Raw genomic sequence first — 18,549 nt, 5'->3', positions numbered from 1 at the left:
CCTCTCCAACATTAAGTGGGAGAGCTGTTGGTATTTGCAGGGATTTCCTGATAGCCATGTATGCATCTGTTTAACATGCTTGCCCTTCCCAGAGAGTTTCTGCCTGAGCTACTTATTGGAATTCCTGTCTCACTTCTTTGGAGTTCTGGAAGCTTATAACCATACAGAAACATTTAGGGTGGATAATACTTTTACAGGCAGGAATGAGTTCTGCAGAATGTACAAGTGAATGTACAAGCATATTAGCGATAAATTGGTCTTAGAAAACATATGACTTCTGGGTTATGCTAATTACTCAGTTAAATACATAGGATAGCTACTTAAATATTTAAGACCAGTGAAGACTGATGACATGGAGTTTAATGGTGTGGTAAATTTGAAAGTATGCTTTCTTATACTGGGGCTATATTGTCATACAGATTTACTACCCATGGATATTCTTCTGGGACCTTTTTTTTAAGGAATCAAATGCACGCATGATTTATTGACAAAGACCAAGTATGCTCTCAGCAGTAGTAAGGCTGTGTGTGTGTGTGTGTGTGTGTACACGTGTGTGCAGGCATGTGCACTTTTTTTTTTAAACAAATGTGTGCACATTAAAAAATGTGTTTTCCGGGTAGAATTTTTGTTCATGGAACCATGTCTGGGTCTGTGCCGGGAGGTAATGAATGGGGATATCACCCAGTCACACATCTGTGTTCAGCCAGAGCATCTAAGGAGTACTTGAGGTTTATATGAAGTGAACCTGAGATACGTGTTTTGGGCTTTAGTATGTGCTGTATTGGGATTAGGGCCCTTGTGGATTTGGGTTATTGTCTACCATGGGGCTGGCCCTGGGGCTGTAACTAACGTGACTAGTCAATAGTGGTCGGAGGAAAGGATTAGAAGTACCTCTGAACTATTCATGACAATTTGGAATTAGTGATATATGCAGCTGTGTTTGCTGTAATGGTCTTGTGTGGCCAAAGATTTCCCTAATGTTCTGCATGTTGAGAGACAATACCACCATACTATTTGAGGGCAGTCAAACTCACTTTAACTTTTTTGTTCCATTTCTAGTCTGGGAAGTTCATGTCTTTTGATCAATGGATTGTTTGGGGGTATTCCATTATATTAAGGCAGTAAACCCCCTAAACTTTCCAAACACTCTGAAGCTGGGGCATCCTTCCTGTATGTGTATGTGGTTGGTGAGTGTGCATGTGCTGCGCCCCCCCCCCCCCTTCCTGAATGACCTTTTCGGTGGAGAGACTCTTGTGCAAAGTCTTTTCTCAGCAGTTTGGATCAGGGGTGCTTTCTGTCACAAGCACACTTATTTGAATTGCTCCCTCCCTCGAATGTGTGTGGAGGACAACCCTCGAGGCCTTCGGCAGAATGGTTTCTTAGAACCTCCTAAAGGGATACGAAGGGAAGTGCTGTGGCCTGGTGACTAAACATTACCTCATTGCCACGGCCCCCACAGGGAGATGCATGCTATTAAAATGATGATGAAGCCTAGCTCGCCAGCAGGACATTGAACGGAAATTAACATCCTCCCTTGCACTCCACTTCCTGTGTTGTATGACTTTCCTTTAAGGTTCTTTGGGACCTCTTTGCACTCTCACGTACCTTCTGGCTGTTAAATGAGAGATTCATGTTAAAGTTCAAATGTCTTGTCTTCCATCTAGTTCGTTAATAGGCACACATGTGGTATTTTTAACTTGGATTTTCTAGTTGCTGCCATGTGGGACCATTTTTGGAGCGGGGGAAGCCCAAGCCCACCAGCTCTATCACCTCCCGTTTCAGCATCCCAGCTAAACAGTAACACGCCTCTTTCGTTTGGAATATATGGAGATATGAGAGGAGGAAAAAAATCATGCACGGTCGTATTAATGCAGTAATAAACACCATTTTATAGTTTGGCGTACTAGTTTTATTTGCTTTTTTAGTTGCAATACATGATTTTTTAAAACTTTCTTTAAAGGCAACTAAATCAAGTTCATTAATACCGTTTTAGTATATGTGCTGCTGCAGGGAGCACCATTAATACCATTTTAATGGTTACATAGCATTTCATGTGTACACATACATATGAGGGCATCTGGAAGTTACTACTACAGTCCATAGAAGATATTCCCTGCATTTCAGAGCATCTTAGAACAATCATAAAAATCGATGAACTTCTTTGAGTTCTTAATCTACACAACCAATTCCGTAAAGGCAACACACCTGTATTACATACATTCATCTGACTTTGGTGTTTCTGGAGAGGACGGGAAGACAGCCTCTTTAAGGGCCCCTCATCTGTCCCCTGCCTCCCACTTAGCTGACCTCCCCCGGGAGTACCCGCCGTAATCCCTTGCATCTGGTGGACACTCGGTGACTATTTGTGGGTATAAATCAATTATTCATTTCTGAAAAGGGAGCAGTTTCTGTTTTCCCCTCTCCTGTGGCTTTGTCAGCTGTTCTCTGTTAAGTCATTCCTGGAAAGAAGTGGTTTTTTTTTTGTTTTTTTGTTTTGTTTTTAAGATTTTATTTATTTACTTGAGAGAGAGACAGCGAGAGAGAGCATGAACGAGGAGAAGGTCAGAGAGAGAAGCAGACTCCCCATAGAGCTGGGAGTCCGATGCGGGACTTGATCCTGGGACTCCGGGATCATGACCTGAGCCGAAGGCAGTCGGCCAACCAACTGAGCCACCCAGGCGTCCCAAGAAGTGTTTTTCTTAACCTTTGGTAGTTGCATGTATGTGGGGGAAGAGACAATACGCTGGAGATAAGGGCAGGTTGTAACTATCACTTTGTTTGGCAACTGTATTACGTTTCAGTAATTTATAGGTGAAACAATTTTCTAGCAACAACATGAACGATAATTATACTATTACAGCATAAGAAAACATTGGTTTTAAGTAAGGGTTTTTGGTTGTTGTTGTTGTTGTTGTTTTTTTTTTTTAAACAAACTGTAGTTTAAATATTTTCAGGGGCTGTTGCATGTCTGCCTAGATATAAAGAAAACTCTTTGTGTGTTAGAGACAGACAGGCGGGCCTGCAGTAACAACCCCTCCCCTGCCAGGCTCCCAGGTTCTCTATGGCCCAAGTTTGGGACCAAGTTTGGGACCCCCCAGGGGAGGGGTTGTAGATGGCAGGGGACCACGAGGAAGTCAGTCTTGACTAGCAATTAAAGGCTTAGGTGACAGGGAAGGTCTTAGGATGGGGTAAGCCACTAGTTGCTCCCAGTGGCAAAATCATAACGGAAGTATCAGAAAGTGGATTTTTTTCTTTTAGCAGTTTCACAAAATACACCTAAGCTGTAAAGTTTTAATGCCTCCCTTAACCTACCTCGAACCCACATGAGAATTCATTTGTCTGTCAACTGAACCATGGCTGTCCCATGTTTGTTCAAAGATTGTATAAAGTAACTCACTGCCACTATTGGTGGCGAGTAATATATCTCATGCCTTTTATTAAGTCTCAAGGGCTGCAATGTATATGCATATTCTTTCAAAAATCTTCAGTACTCATCCACTTAAGGCACTTTTCTGAGTAGAAACAAATTTTTTGAAGCCCTTATGGGTTTGTTACCGTAGTGTAGACTAGCCATGAAATTACAGGTTTCAGTGCCTTGTCAAAGAGTTTATTATGGTTGAAACATAAGTGTAACTATTATTGGTATTTTCATGACTTTTTGCAGTTATAAAAATTGTACTTCCTGGGGTGCCTGGGTGGCTCAGTCAGTTAAGCAGCTGACTTTCAGTTTAGGGTCCTGGGATGGAGCCCCAAGTTGGGCTCTCTGCTCAGTCAGGAATCTGCTTCTCCCTATCCTGCCCCTCCCCTCCCCTGCCCATGCTTGTGCGTGCACACACACACACACACACACACACTCTCTCTCTCTCTCTCTCTCTCATTCTCTCTGTCTAAAAAATAAATGAAATCTTTAAAAAAAAAATAGTAATTGCTCACAGTAGAAAATTTTAGAAAAAAAAATGACAAGGAAGAAAATAAACATAATTCATAAGCATAGCTAGAGAGAACAACTGTTAACTTCAGCTCCATTTTTCTCAACTATTTTCATATGTATGTAGAATTTTTAGATCCTGCTTATTCCTTAATGTTATACCATGATTATTTCCTCCCACTTAACAAATATTATTTGAAAACATAATTTTCATGGTTTTAATATTCTAGCACGTGAAGATACCATAATTTACTCAATCATTTCTCTATTGGACTGTAAAGTTGTTTCTAATTTCTTTTTATGTGCGATGTTGTAATGAGTATCTTTTCTAGGTAAATATTTGCTTGCATGTCTGATGATTTCTTTGGGATTAATCCTCAGAAATAGATTTGTCGAGTTAAAGGCATCAACTCTTTATATGGGATACCTGCTGTCATGTTGCTGTCCAGAAAACTTGGAATAATTTCTTTCCGGTAGTACTGAGACGTCTGCCTCTTCCAGGATTGTTGCCTCTTTTATGTCTTCGACAAATTCTTAGACTAAAAACTTCAGTTTCAACAATACGGCTAAATTTGTGTTTTAGGCTCACGCTTTCTAGGTAATATTTTTCCTTATTTTATGCTATTATTACAGTTGTCAGTACTTCATGCAACAGTGCTGTAATAGTCAGCTGTAGAAAAGAATGAGGAAAAACCTTCAACAAATAGATTTTCCAATGAGATTTTCTCTGGGTTGGCAAAGTCTCTCTGAATAGATACATCAGGTAGTCAACACAAACTTGATCTATGGCACAACATAATATACTACACTAGCCCTCTGTTCTTGGCTAAGAGGGAAAGAAGACACAGACAGCCCTTTTACGGGTTGTCCCAGTGACATACTGAGTAACCTCATGTTACAGGAAAGAATTATTGCTTCCTTCAGGCTGTGGTTGTGGTGTTTCCCTTAGAGGAGAAAAATAGTTAAAAATGGAAGACCTTTCTCGTTGTTCCTCTGATATCCAGATACTTGGAGGGATGCTTTGATAGCAGGGAGGGGGAGGGGACGGGGGACAAGGCAGTGTCATTCCAACCCAGCTGCCGGCGATCTCGAATGCTCTGCGCGGCCTAGGCAGCCCTTGGCCCTCCGGCCTCCTCTAAGGTATAGGGATCTCAACAAAGACTGCTCAATCTGACCAAAATCAGTAAATGATCTGCACAGAAGTATTCGCCTTTATACATCCTTGTTCATCATGGACCATTTGAGCCAGTCAGATGGAGAGGGTCAAGCCTCACTCTGGTCATGTTGCCTCCGACTGCGGGTCCTCGTTGGTGCTGGTCGGGGGGTGGAGCAGTGCGCAGGCCCAGCAGGTCTTACGTCTGTTGCTGAGAAGTGGCCACGTCTGCAGTGTCTGTGCTTCCTGGTGACGAAGGTGGAACCAGACCCATCTCTGAATTCTTGTCTGGTTCCACCTTTGTTTATCTCCACCCTAGATCCCGCAGTGTGAATGAGGAAGCCTGGAGGTCTGTGTGCTGTGGTTGGCCCGCCCCCAGTGTCACGTGGAGGTCATCAGGGGCCAATCAGATCAGCAGTCACAGCAGAAGTGGGAGTCAGAAGGAACAACGGAGAGCCTTAAAAGTCTCACAAGAGGAAAGAACAGAATCTATGATCATAAGATCAGGGCCTGCGCTGAGGATGGACGGACAGCAATTTCGATGGTCTTTGCTTAGCAGTTTTGCAAGGTCAGGGTGCCTTGTGACTGAGGTTCCTTGGCGACATTTCATGACAGAGCAGGTCCTTGTGGAATTTTTTTGTTGAGCATCAACAAGTAATCTCAATTGTTAGACTATTGAGAGAGATTTCCTTCCAGTGAGCAGGGTCTGTCTTCTAACCACTGATTGCCTGTGGCATCTGGGGCTTCAGTGATGACACTTTCTGTTTCTTCCCTCAGAAAATCATCATCTGGGTGTGCAGCTGCAGGGTCTTGTTTGTGAGTGAACAGCCTGCGTCTCCAAGGTCATTTTCTCTTCTGAACTGTACATACCCAGTGAAAAGTGCGGAGGAACCCAGGCGCCTTTAAGATGTTGGCTTGTCCAATTGAGACATAAAGATTTGGAGGCCAATTCTAACTTAACAACTTCTTGTGTAAATAACACTCAGTCATTAGAATTCTTTGAGGACAGACGATGGCCTTGGATGCGTCCTTGGAGACTTGGATACAAATGCATCTTCGTGGGCAGGACACAGAATATGCCAGCGCCTCTCGTGTGATGGCTCAGACTTCGAGAGCTGCGTAAAGGTGGTGCCTTGGGGTTCATGGGCCTCGCCCCAGAGGGTAGAGCAGCCTTGTCAGTGGGCACATCCCACTCCTCCGTGACTGATGTGCTGGCCCAGCAAGGGATTGAAGCCCTAGTCCCGTTCTGTGGCATGAGCCTGCACGCCGTCACTCAGGCCCAAAGGTTGGAATTGGCACGCGTGCCTCTCTCCTCCCCTGACATCCTCACTGCCTTCCGTGAGCCACCCTGGTGTTTCCAGTACACCTTCGGGCTGCTCCCAGCCCTCTGCTTTGGGTCCTTACTCAGCCCTCAGTGCAGAAGCCTTCCAGCATGGTCCCTTCACCTGCTGTTTTCTTGTAATGACTTGGTCAGAGAATCTTCCCCTGGGATGCCTGGGTGGCTCAGTTGGTTAAGCCCCTGTCTTCAGCTCAGGTCATGATCCTGGAGTCCTGGGATTGAGTCCCATATTGGGCTTCCCCTGCTTTGTGAGGAGTCTGCTTCTCCTCCTTCTTCTCCCCCTGCTTTTGCTCTGTCAAATGAATAAATAAAATCTTAAACAAAACAAAACAAAAAAACCCTTCCCTTTCCAAAACCCGTGATAACAGTGACGTCGTGGCAGAGGCAGCTAAAATTCATTGAGTGCTTACTGTCTGTCTAGCACTAGGGTTATCTCAGTCCTCCTGAGAGCCTCCTTACAAAAGGAAGTACTGCTTGTCTCCCTATTACCGAGGGACAAAGAGGGCACAGGAGATTTCCACATACAGCTACAAATAAGGGGGCCAGGTTTGGAAGCCCCCCCAAACCCTCCGTGGCGATGCCCAGCACTTAGTTGCATAGAAGGCTCCCTGTGGTTTGAACTGGAGCTTCCTTTCCTCCCAAGCCCTCTGGTCTGCAGCTATGGCAAACATCCTGGCTCCAGCCTGCCACTGGACCTTTGCTTATGTTCTCCCCTTCAGAGAAATCTCACTTTGCTCTTGGTCCTCCCTTCTTGGCCTCTGGGAGGGGTGCCAAGATTGCCCAGTGCATGGAAATCACATGGAACATTTGACAGATGCAGAATCCCACGTCCCAGCCCTGGAGGTTCTGATCTGGCAGGCCTGGGGTGGGGACGGGTAACCGAGGTGAGCGTGAGGTCAGGAGGCACGGTGGAGTGCTGTATTCCTGGGTACTGGGCACACCCTGTCTGAATCATTGCTTTGCTTCTCTGTGCCCGGTTCGGATGGGGTTTTGACAGGGTCTTCTTTCCACTGTTTGTCTCCTTGCCTGGAATAGAGTAGGCAGCCAGTCAATAGGGCGCTTGAATCCTATTATCAATTTGTTGCCTCCTTCAGAGGCTTAGAAAGTGGTGCCTAAAGCACGTGACTGTGCAGAGAAGGCAGAGGCTGTGAAACAGAATTTCTCTTCTAATCCATAAAGAACTGAGCTGAGAAAGGGAAATGTTCATGCTGGCCCTGAGTTGTCCTGCACACCAGCCATTAGGACCTGAACTAGTCGTGAGGAGTGGATTCTGGGCTCAGCTGTGAACACCATGAGCCGATTATCTCTACTCTAGATCCCGCAGTGTGAATGAGGAAGCCTGGAGGTCCGTGTGCTGTGGTTGGCCCGCCCCCAGTGTCACGAGGAGGTCATCAGGGGCCAATCAGAGCAGCAATCACAGCAGAAGTGGGAGTCAGAAGGAACAACAGAGAGCCTTAAAAGTCTCACAAGAGGAAAGAACAGAATCTGTGATCATAAGAGCTGTCATTTATGAGGCACTTGTACCGTGTGTCTGGTGCTGACTGGGTATCGATATCAATACACAATTTTATTTCTTTTTAAAGATTTTATTTATTTATTTGACAGATAGCACAGGTAGGCAAAGTGGCAAGCAGAGAGAGAAGCAGTCTCCCTGCTGAGCAGGGAACCTGATGTGGGGCCCCATCCCAGGACTCTGGGATCATGACCTGAGCCGAAGGGAGATGCTTAACTGCCTGAGCCACCCAGGCGCCCCTAATACATGCACCTAGTTTTATCTCATCATCACAGTAACCCTCTGAGTTAAAAACCGTTCCCATTTCATTGGAGAATGGTCTGAAGGTCACTCCGTGCTGGTGAACCAGAGATTAGAGACGCCAGTGAAAGCGGTCAAGGGTATCAAATGGAGAAGCCTTGTGCGGGAGGGAGGGATGGTTGTCTTGCCTGTTTCCCTCTGTGCCCTACCCCTCTGTTTTGTTTTGTTATTATAAAAGTATTATGTATTAATGGTTACCAGCAACAAAATCTGCCAGCCGTGTATAAGGAGTAACATGAAAGCCAGAACTCTCTGCACCTGCTCCCACACCCTGTATCTGCTCCCCATACTGGGACCTTCTAAGGAGCTGCTTCTGTGTCAGGAAAAGGATCCTGGTGGAACCTGGTGGTGCTTCCCCCACCCCGGAGTGGGGAGGCGCGTCTGAACTAAGCATTAACCTCAGGACTGAGTCAGCCTGGCAAAGGTACAGAGTGCGTCGAGGATGTGGGAGGTAGAACTTCAGAGGACAGAAGGGTCCCCCACAGTTGCCGTTTTTATTGGAAGGCATATGTGGGGTCAGGTGTGAAAGAGACTCTGGAAGCTGAGCTCTCCCTTTCTCCACTCCTGTAGAACATCGTATTCAGAAATGAAGGCCCTGAAGGGACAGCTTCTCCTCCAATGCGTGGGGGGTGGCCTAACCCCAGGAGCCTTCATTTCCCTGCCCTAGACTCAAGGGCACAAACATACATGGTACACGGGCCCCTTTTGTTGGGCTTGTTGTGTAGGTCATGTGTTTTTCCTAGCAGGTGGGTTGGTTAGAAGCTGGTAATGTGTACAGGAAAATTTCAGCCCGATGGTGACCAAGAGTGGTTTCACATACTCAGAACTCTGGGCTTTTTTACCCTTTATCCTCTGACAGAGAAAAAGCCTGTTAGTAGAGATCAGGGCTTTATTCCTGATTCCTCCTGTATCTTGGGCAGTTAAGCTGTGTTTCCTTAAGATGGACTAGGCTGTAATGTTACCATGAGTGATGAGAAGTGAGTCTGAATTGTTCTGAGATTCAGAATGTTCTAACTAAAAGGGATCGTGTAGTCCAATTATTGTTAAAGATTTTAAAATTTAGTTTAGACAGCATGTGAGCTGGTGCGGGGGAGGGGTAGAGGGAGAGAAAATCTCAAGCAGACTCCACGTTGAGTGTGGAGCCCGACTCGGGGCTCTTTCCCTCGACCCTGACATCGTGACCTGAGCCGAAAACCAAGAGTCAGATGCTTAACCAAATGAGCCATCAAGGTGCCCCTAAACCCGCCCCCCCATTACAGAACCCTTCTCCCACCCAAATTCTAACATGGAAGCCCCAGTCTGTGAAACAGCCGAAGGGGGGAATGGTAGCCTGAGTCCCTGGGACAGTTAATGCAGAAGAAAGGCTCTGTGGCGTCTGTAGTCTGAAAACCACTGATTGAGTCTAACCCCTTTATTTCAGAGAGAACGAAAATTGAGGTTCTGAGTGTTAAAGTGACTCGTCCGAGGTGTACAGCTAGTTATTTGGGGGGTGTTGAGAAGATAAGATCTCGAGGTGTGGCCTTCCCAGAGGGAGACAGTCAGGCGACTTACTCTTCCTCCAGATACGACAGCAGCAAAGATAAAAATTTAGGTCATAATAGCAGTCACAGTACAGAATGTTTTCCGACTTGGCATAATGTTAGGAGCTCCTGCCCCTAGACGTTCCTTCCAGCCAGCTCCCTTGGTGGCCAGCCGGTAGCGGGTGACAGCAAGACTGGCCAGCGAGCACTGGGTTCTGGAGCAGGCACGGCTTACGATTCCACCCTGGGCGAGTGATTTCTCTCATTTTCTCATCTGACAAAAGGTGCGGACTTCCTGAACCTGCACTGAGGACCCAGTGAGCTATTGCACGTATCTCACGGGTGCAGGCACCGACTGGGTGCTGGACCTGTGGTGGTCGTGCCGCTGCCAGTTGAGCCCACAGTTGGAGTAGTAAGGATTCTTGTCTGGGCTGCTCTAGCATCTTCCTGCTCCCTTTCTGGTGCTCAGTGCCTCGTCCCTTGTCTCGGCATCGTGCCCTAGCGTTCACCTTGCTGAAATGGAATCGCGCCATCCTCCTCACTCAGCTGAGGTCAGTGGGATGATTCCCAAATGACCATTAATGATCTTTGTTGTTTTCATCATTTTTGTTGTTGTTCACTCCGTTCCCCAGCTCACTGACTCTTGTCCGCTCGGAGCAGTGTCCCTGGAATGTAGTTGGTGCTCAGTCAGTACTGTTCGATGTGAATGGTACAGCGGAGAGGGAGAAAGAATGGGGAACCCGTCTCTGGTCTGTCCCCCCGCGCCCCCACCACCCTTGAACTTACAATGCCTTGTCACCAGTGAGCTCAGCCTGTGCCCGGCGCCCCCTCCCCGTGTCCTTACCTCTCGCCGTTTCCTCAGCTCGTTGGCACACTTCTGGATCTCTCCGTGCTGCTCTCTCTTCCAGTTGCCTTGGTGATGTTTCACGGGCGCCTAGTACTTCCCGACGTGGACGAGCGCTCACGACACGCTTAGACATGCCTTCTCTCATGGCTGAGACACCTTGTCCCACTCAGAGACCCCGCTCTCAACTCCCAGCTGCCTGTGTCACTCGCCGTGAACTATTCGGGGGATTCAGAGCGGAGTGAATAAATGATTAGTAGAAGGATGTGCATACACCGCTCAGACAAACGCTTGTCTCTGTTGCCGTGATGTAATAGGCAGCGCTGTGATGGCCGAGGGCCATGAGAATGAGATGGCAGCCGGCAGAGTTTATGGTGTTTCTGTAGTACTGGAGAGAGAGAGAGAGAGAGAGAGAGAGAGTGTGAGAGAGCGTGCCCACACATCCCTGTGGCGTGCTCAGAGCCTGTTTCTGAGATAACAGAGATACCAGACCTTGAGCTTTTTTTAGCAGTAGTTTGGTGGCTGGAAATAGAAAATTAGTTTCTATAGCTAAAAAATACTCTTTTCTAACACTACCTGGAACAGTGGTTCTGAACGTGTGGTCCCAGGATCAAGAGCAGCAGCATCAGCAGGACTTCATCACAAATACTATTCTAGGGGTACCTAGGTGGCTCAGTCGTTAAGTGTCTGCCTTGGGCTCAGGTCGTGATCCCAGGGTCTTGGGATCGAGTCCCACTTTGGGCTCCTTGCTCTGTGGGAAGGCTGCTTCTTCTCCCACTCCCCCTGCTTGTGTTCCCTCTCTTGCTGGTGTATCAAACAAACAAACAAACAAATAAATAAATATATTTTTTTAAATTTACAAATTCTAGGGTCCCACCCCAGATTTTACTGGATCTTTGCAGTTGAGGGGGTAGTCTTTGAGTTTGGGGCCCAGCAGTTTCAGCTATCCCCTCGCCCGAGTACTGATATGCCAAAGTCCAAGAGCCTCTGACCTTAAAACTGACTTCAGATTCATCACCTAGACTGTGGTTCTAATTAGGAAGGTGTTCTTGGGGTCTTGAGGTTGTAGCTCTGGATTCATCTTTATTCAGAGTCTGAGTATCCAGATAAGAAGTAGGTACATTGGGTTTGATATTCTTTAATCAAATAATACTGATAGTTTATGGATCGGAGGCAAAGAATTGACTAATTCCTTTTAAAATCAGAATATTAAAAATATTTACTGATAATAGAATACTATTTTGTTGCTGGTTTTCCTTTTTTTTTTATTTTTTGAAGATGTGTTGTAGCTTCCATTAAGATGCAGTTTATGAATAGTAAATAACTATATATACCAATGATATTCTTCACTGACTTTGGATTTCTGTTTGGGATATTGGATTATTACCGAACTTTGAGTTTTAGCAAACCTTTCTCTTTCTTAAAAGGATTTCATGGCATATTTATTGAGGTACTGAATAAAAATCATTCTAAAGCATTTTATTATGCACTGTAATCTTTGGAAATATTCTAGAAGTTGCCCCCCACCCCCAAAAAAAAGGTTAATCATCATGGCATAGCCACTAAAGGGTAATATTCAAATGGGATAGAAATCAGTCATTAGTTACAGGTAATTAATTAGATGAGTGAAAATTTGGGAGTTGAATACATGAAGGCCCTATCTATGATTTTCAGGATTTCCAGTGTGAAACAGAAGAACCTGGATTTTAAACCCTTAAAGAGTGACAGTTTGAGTAGATTTGAGGTGTCCGAGACTTAGTAAGACTAGAACATGTGAATGGACTTAGACTCCTAGTAGAAACTCTACAGTGAGTAGTCCTTTTAATATACTTCTTGCTATAAGTGTTCAGTTATCTAGCCTTTACCAAAATCTGTAACACTGGACAAATCTCTCTTGCTTTTCTGCACTTCAGTTCTTTGGGTTTTGATTTTTTTGTTTTAATCTGTAAAATGATAGGTGTTGGTTTAGATGAACAGTGCCTGTTTCACCTTCATTAAAGGAACAATCATTTTTACCTATATGATGGAAATCAGAATATAAATAAGATATAAACTAAATTTTTTTGGCTAGATTTTACTACCCTAATAAAAATTCGGTATGCCTTTTAATAATCTTTCTTGTGATCTTTTCAGAATCTGTGTTTAGGAAAAGAAATATGGCAGATTAGTTCTTTTGAATTAATTATCTTTAATGTTAGTGTAGGGGCTTCCGGGTAGCTCAGTTAAGTTCCCGATTCTTGATTTCGGCTTAGGTCATGATCTCAGGGTTATGAGATAGAGCCCGGTGTTGGGCTCTGTACTGGGTATGGAACCTGCTTGAAACTCTCTCTCTCCCTCTGCACCCCCCCACCCCCAAAACAGAGTTAGTGTATGTTTCATAATATTTTTTGCTTTTATTTTTATTTTTTTTAAGATTTATTTATTTGAGTGAGAGGGAGTATCTGCGAGCAGGGGGAGGGACAGAGGAAGAGGGAGACCAGCAGACTTCCCACAGAGAAGGGAGCCTGATGGAGCTTGATCCCAGGACCCCAAGAGCAGGAGCTCAGCCAAAATGAAGAGTTCGATGCTTAACTGAGTGAGCCACCCAGGTGCCCTCCTGCCCTTTATTTGAGAGAGATTTTTAAAAAGATTTTATTTATTTATTTGACAGATAGAGATCACAAGTAGGTTGAGAGGCAGGCAGAGTGAAAGAGGAAGGGAAGTAGGCTCCCTGCCTCACAGAGAGCCTGACTCGGGGCTCGATCCCAGGACCCCGGGATCATGACCTGAGCTGAAGGCAGAGGCTTTAACCCACTGAGCCACCCAGGCGCCCCGAGATTTTTGTTGTTAAATAAGTATCATTGATTGGTTGGTAGAAACTTCTCTTGTCTATTTCCTTATTAGGCATGTTGAAAATATTACTGCTTAGTTTGTGGAATTTATATAAACTGGGTCATTAACTGATATTTGCATTTGCACTTAGGTTTTTGTCTGTATTTTTGTATTTTTTGAAGTGAAAAGTATAACCTCATTAAATCTGAAATATTTTCTTACAGTGATCCATATGTGAAACTTTCATTGTATGTAGCGGATGAGAATAGAGAACTCGCTTTGGTACAGACAAAAACAATAAAAAAGGTAGGTGTCCATCTTTAATTAAACTTCATGTAAGTCATAATTTAATCCAATTGAATTAAGTACTCTGGCTCTGTAGGAATTTATATTTTAAGTTTGGCAATTTTTTTATTGTAAGCATTTCCCAATATTAAATCTATAAATTTAACATAGAATAAGCTTTTCAGTAATAACCCAAGATGCCCATTCTGGCTTTTAGTTAAATGACTGTAAAAGCAATATTCTTAAATATTATTATAATTAACAATTTTTTTCCCTGCAAAGAATTCAGTAAGACAAGGAATGGTTCTTTTGGCTCATTGTTTTTCATGAAATCATTTAAAGTAATTTAAAATACAGTTAATGAAATGGAGTGGCTTGCATAATTGCTAGACACAAAAGAAATGGTTTAACTTGAAGCAAATATTACCAAAGGAAGCAAAATATTTTTGCCTAGTTACATGAGAACAAATCAAAATAGTAATCAAACTCTATATTTACGTGTATCTATTTTCAAAATCTTCATTACATAAGTTCATTAAAGATTGTTCCATAATTCATCTATTAGCATGTTTCCGTGTGTGTGTGTGTGTGTGTGTGTGTGAGAGAGAGAGAGAGAGAGAATCTAAGTCTTTACTCCGTATTTGGGGCATTTATTGAAGATGTGGGTTTTTTATCCAAAGTACTGTTTTTATCTGTGCTTCACTCTTCTCTATCAATTACTATTTTCCCGTCCCCTGGGCGGGGGTAGTCAGTCTAATACTTGCGTGATAAGCATTTCCTGGAGAACAGGATGGCTGTAAAAAATGCTAACTCTCCTGCCATTGTGCAGGCAGGCACCTGAGCTCCTTGAGCGGGTCATTCTGTGTAAGGAACAGCCATTGTTGCTCGTCCTCCTCCTGGCATTGTGAGTGGCATTAAAAATCTGTTTTGCAAACAAGAGCCGTGTTTTGATTAGTGGGGAGGGCTCCGGGAAGCACAGAGGCCATTGTTCCCGGTGTCAGGCGCTGTCCCTGCTTCTGCCGGCAGCGAGCTGGGGGCCCCGCCTGGTGGGGCCAGCGCCCTGCAGCGCAGGCCAAGTGGAAGGGGGGCGCGGGCGGGGACCTGGGCGCCCGGACGCAGGCGGGAGCCGAGAACCACAGCCCCGGAGCCTGGACTGGAGTCGGGACTGAGGATACCGACATGGCTTTCGCTGCTCGGGGCGGGCCGCCGCCTCCCTCCTCTCCCGCCGAGCTGGGCTGCTCCGCCTCGCTCGCAGCCTCCCGGTTAGTATTTCCGTGCTGCGCGCTCCGTTTGCGTTCGGAACCGCTGTCCTCCTCCTGCCTCGTGGCCCGCCGCCTGGTCCTTCGCGCGCGCAGGGGGCTCGCGTCGGTGCGCTCTACCCTCACCTGTCTTTTGCCTCTTGCCCGGTGCATTTCTGGGCGGCCCGCGCGCCAGCCTGCATGCGCCCCCGCAGGCCCCCGGTCCTGCCCTGCGTGTCCCGCTGTCTGCCTGGCACCTCTCCCTTCTCTCCTCTCCCCCACTCTCCTCCTCATTCCTTGGATCCCCGGGTCCATTCACTGCAGAAATATGAAGCCCTGTCCTTTTCAGACGGGATTCCCTCTTGAGTTGTGGGTGGGCAACGTGCTGATTTTTTTTTTTTTTTAAATGCCAGTTCCCTGTAGCGTGAATTGTGTGTGTGTGTTGTTTCTAGGGTATATTTGTGTTCTTTGCCGCTCCGTGGACTCGGATGTTAAAGGAATTCAATTGATAAAAGCAAATATGGTTCAGATGAAAAAAATACCTGTAGCCTTCCATGAAGTGGTGATTTTTCAGTCTGTCTGTACATAGGATGTTTGAGAGATGTATTTATTTAAGAGTATTATGCCTGTCCATGCATAAACACGAATATATGTATTCTTGAACAGTATGTTTCATTTTAGTTTCAAAGGATGCTTGGCAGCCCATCTTTTGTTCATACTGAGGATAGAAGTACCTGTTTCGGGTCTATGAGAGAGATATGTAGATAGGTTGGTGTGGGGATGAGTGTGTGGATGGACAGAGGAAGGGGTAGAAGAGCTGAAGGACAGGCAGGTGCAGATTTTAAACACTAATTATTTGGGGGGAAATCCACTTCTGAGTTATAACTGGCAGGTTTTTTTTTTTTCCATGAACAATAATCTGATAGTATTGTTCTTACAAAATATTCTTCAGATTTCAGCGTTTATATAAATAGTGAATACTTTTGCTTTTCTGCCACCTGCTTCCTAACTCTCCAAAACAGATGTGTGGTAGGTCAAGAGAAATGAATTCATTTCATTCTTGATGAAATAATCATACGAACATAAATTTCTTAAAGAATTACTTCGTATTTTTCATGGTGGTGGCTCTAGGTAGGTCCCTGACATTATTCCCTCTGGTTGATAGCATGCAGTGTATTTTTTTTTTTTATTATTTGTGAATTATCTTTTTAATAAATACATCCCTTCCTGTCTAGTTTGGTTATAGAATAGTCTCAAATAATTGACTAAATGCTTTTTATGGCCATTTTAAATATCTCTTAGCTTTATTTTTTATCACACAAAAAAACGTTCAAGCAAATACGTGGATTGCATTGTCATAGTAACTGTTGGTGTTTCAAAGACTGGAAAAGATATTACAAGATCATTTCTCTTTCAGACGCTGAACCCAAAGTGGAATGAAGAATTTTATTTTAGAGTAAGTTTTTCATTTTTTGGGAGGGGGGTAATAATTGTTACTGATAACTAGGGTGGTACCACAATAGATTCATACTGAGTAGAAGCTGTTAAATTTTTATGTGAAATTCTTTTGAGAAACGGCTGTGTAGCCATATCCTTTTTGGCCTAAATTTTTCAGAGACTGCCTGGTAGTAGCAAAATCTGGACTTGTTTCATTTGGAGGTGTTTCAGAGAAATATTAAAAAAAAATTACCTACCATATTTTAGCTTTTCTACTTAAATTTTTCTTTAAAAATAAGGTAAAATATAATTAAAACAATAGCTTAACTATTTCTCTGAGACATGGGATATGAATGATTTTAGAGGTAAAATAAAGCAACAGAGGCCACGTGGTTAAAAAGAAGCCCAACAGTCACCAGTCGGGTTCGAGTTAGGAAGGAAGAGTTTTGTAATTCAAACCTGTAATGTGTGTGTACAAGTGTCCTATAAAACTATTTCTGGACTTTAAATGTCACTGAAATAAGTAAAATTTCATCAACCTTGTGAGCTTAACGCCTAGAAGAGCTATATGTAAAAATGACAGTTGTGTGAATTAATGGATATTACTGTTCAAGGAGTTCTTGTGGTGGTTGCTGTATTTTTGGATACTAAAATTTGGGAAATACTACAGTGCTTATCTATTGGAGAGAAAGGGACCCCCCCCCCTTCAGAATGAATATATTTTGCTTGCACAGCTGTGATACTAATCACTTTTTCACTTCCAGAAGTGCCCCAGATGAAATCTTCAGATTGGTCTAGATTCCCAAAGATCAATACTACCATTAGACCCATTACAGTTGGTCCCGATTTCTTCCATTCAGTTGCAATAGTATTTTATGTGTTCCAACCTTGGGTCACTATCTGCAACACGTGTTTTTTTCTCTTAATGTTCAGATCTGAAATACAGTATTGATATTTTAATACTTGGTGGATCTTATGTATAGCCCTTACCTACCAGATGCATTTTAAATTACTCTGTGAAGCCCTGAAAAGCTAATGGGCTCATGGGGGCAGAAGGATGTTATTGGCCCTTAGTTAAGTCTCAGACACAGCTTTCCACTTGTAAAACTCTAAAAGCCTTAGACTCCTTTCAGTTTAACATCTGGGCCACATTTATGTAAATTTTAGTACATCCAAGATTTTGTCAATTTACCTTGGCTTCAGCAGTTTGTAAACTCTGTTTTTCTTAGGTTTTAAAAAAAAGGGGGAGGGGCTTTGTTTTATTCATTGCACAAATCTGAACTGAGTGCCCACTGTGTGCGGCTCTGGTTGGGGTCTGTGTGGGGTGCCTTGATCAGCACAACCTTCCTGGAACTTTGGACAGATACGAGCTAGCCCCGCCCCCTTCCCCCATCTCCGTGCTCTGTCACTAAGAGGAGGGCAGCCTGGTGCCAGAAGCCCATGATGCTCTCCGTGCTCAACTGTCCAACTTTATTTTGTTTCACTTTATGCAGTGGAACAGTCCAGACTCCCATCACAGTAGACCTGTGTCCCATCTCTGGCTCTACCCCTTCCCACCTTTGTGATCTTGGAACTCTGCCTGAAGACAGACATCTGCTGTGGGTTCCTTCTCTCTCATGAAGGAGAGACAAGTCCTCACTGGAGAGGGTTGTTTCCACGCGACATTGTCATTCAGAAAGCTTACTGCCATGTGTCCCATGTGGTTGGGACTTAGTAAATGATAACTGAGTGATTCCTGACATTTTGGTAAAAAGCTAGGAAGAAGCAGAAGGACACTGAAAGGCCCTGGAACTCTGACCCCACAGTTGCTGGACGTGGGAACATCTTTGATTTCTTCGTTCTCTCTAATTTCAGAGTGTGGACTCTGGGGACAAGCAGGTCAGACCTGCTTGGGGGTGGGGTCCCAGTTGCCCTTTATACTGCTCATGGGCTTCTGGGTGGTTCCTTCACCCTCAGAGTCCCAGCTCCCCATTTGCAAAACTGGGATGACAATCATACACCATAGGTCGCTGTCAGGATTAGGTGAGGTCATGTGTTTTTGATACTTAATAAGGAGATAGTATCCCCCAGAGGAGTGGACAGTAGTAAGCAGCTCCTTTTACTCTTCTCTTCATTTGTGTCCCAGGCCGTCTCATCATAATGATGGGCCTGAGAGATTTCCTCAGGCACGGACCTTTGTGA

General features: G+C 44.5%; 1 protein-coding gene across 4 annotated transcripts in view; it reads left to right on the top strand.

The window, feature by feature from the left end:
- Positions 1-18,549, top strand: part of NEDD4L (NEDD4 like E3 ubiquitin protein ligase) — a 329,515-nt gene that overhangs the window by 170,279 nt on the left and 140,687 nt on the right. For 3 of the 4 annotated variants that reach the window (XM_059139231.1, XM_059139230.1, XM_059139232.1), the window contains 2 exons: positions 13,633-13,714; positions 16,349-16,387. In XM_059139231.1, the coding sequence (XP_058995214.1) occupies positions 13,633-13,714; positions 16,349-16,387 (121 nt within the window). Of the gene's footprint in view, positions 1-13,632; positions 13,715-14,763; positions 14,956-16,348; positions 16,388-18,549 lie in introns of those variants that run through there. The other variant, XM_059139234.1, reaches the window with a different exon arrangement.

This window comes from Mustela lutreola, chromosome 11 (genome assembly GCF_030435805.1).
Source record: "Mustela lutreola isolate mMusLut2 chromosome 11, mMusLut2.pri, whole genome shotgun sequence".
Classification (NCBI taxonomy): domain Eukaryota; kingdom Metazoa; phylum Chordata; class Mammalia; order Carnivora; family Mustelidae; genus Mustela; species Mustela lutreola.
This window is presented reverse-complemented; position numbering and strand designations above follow the sequence as displayed.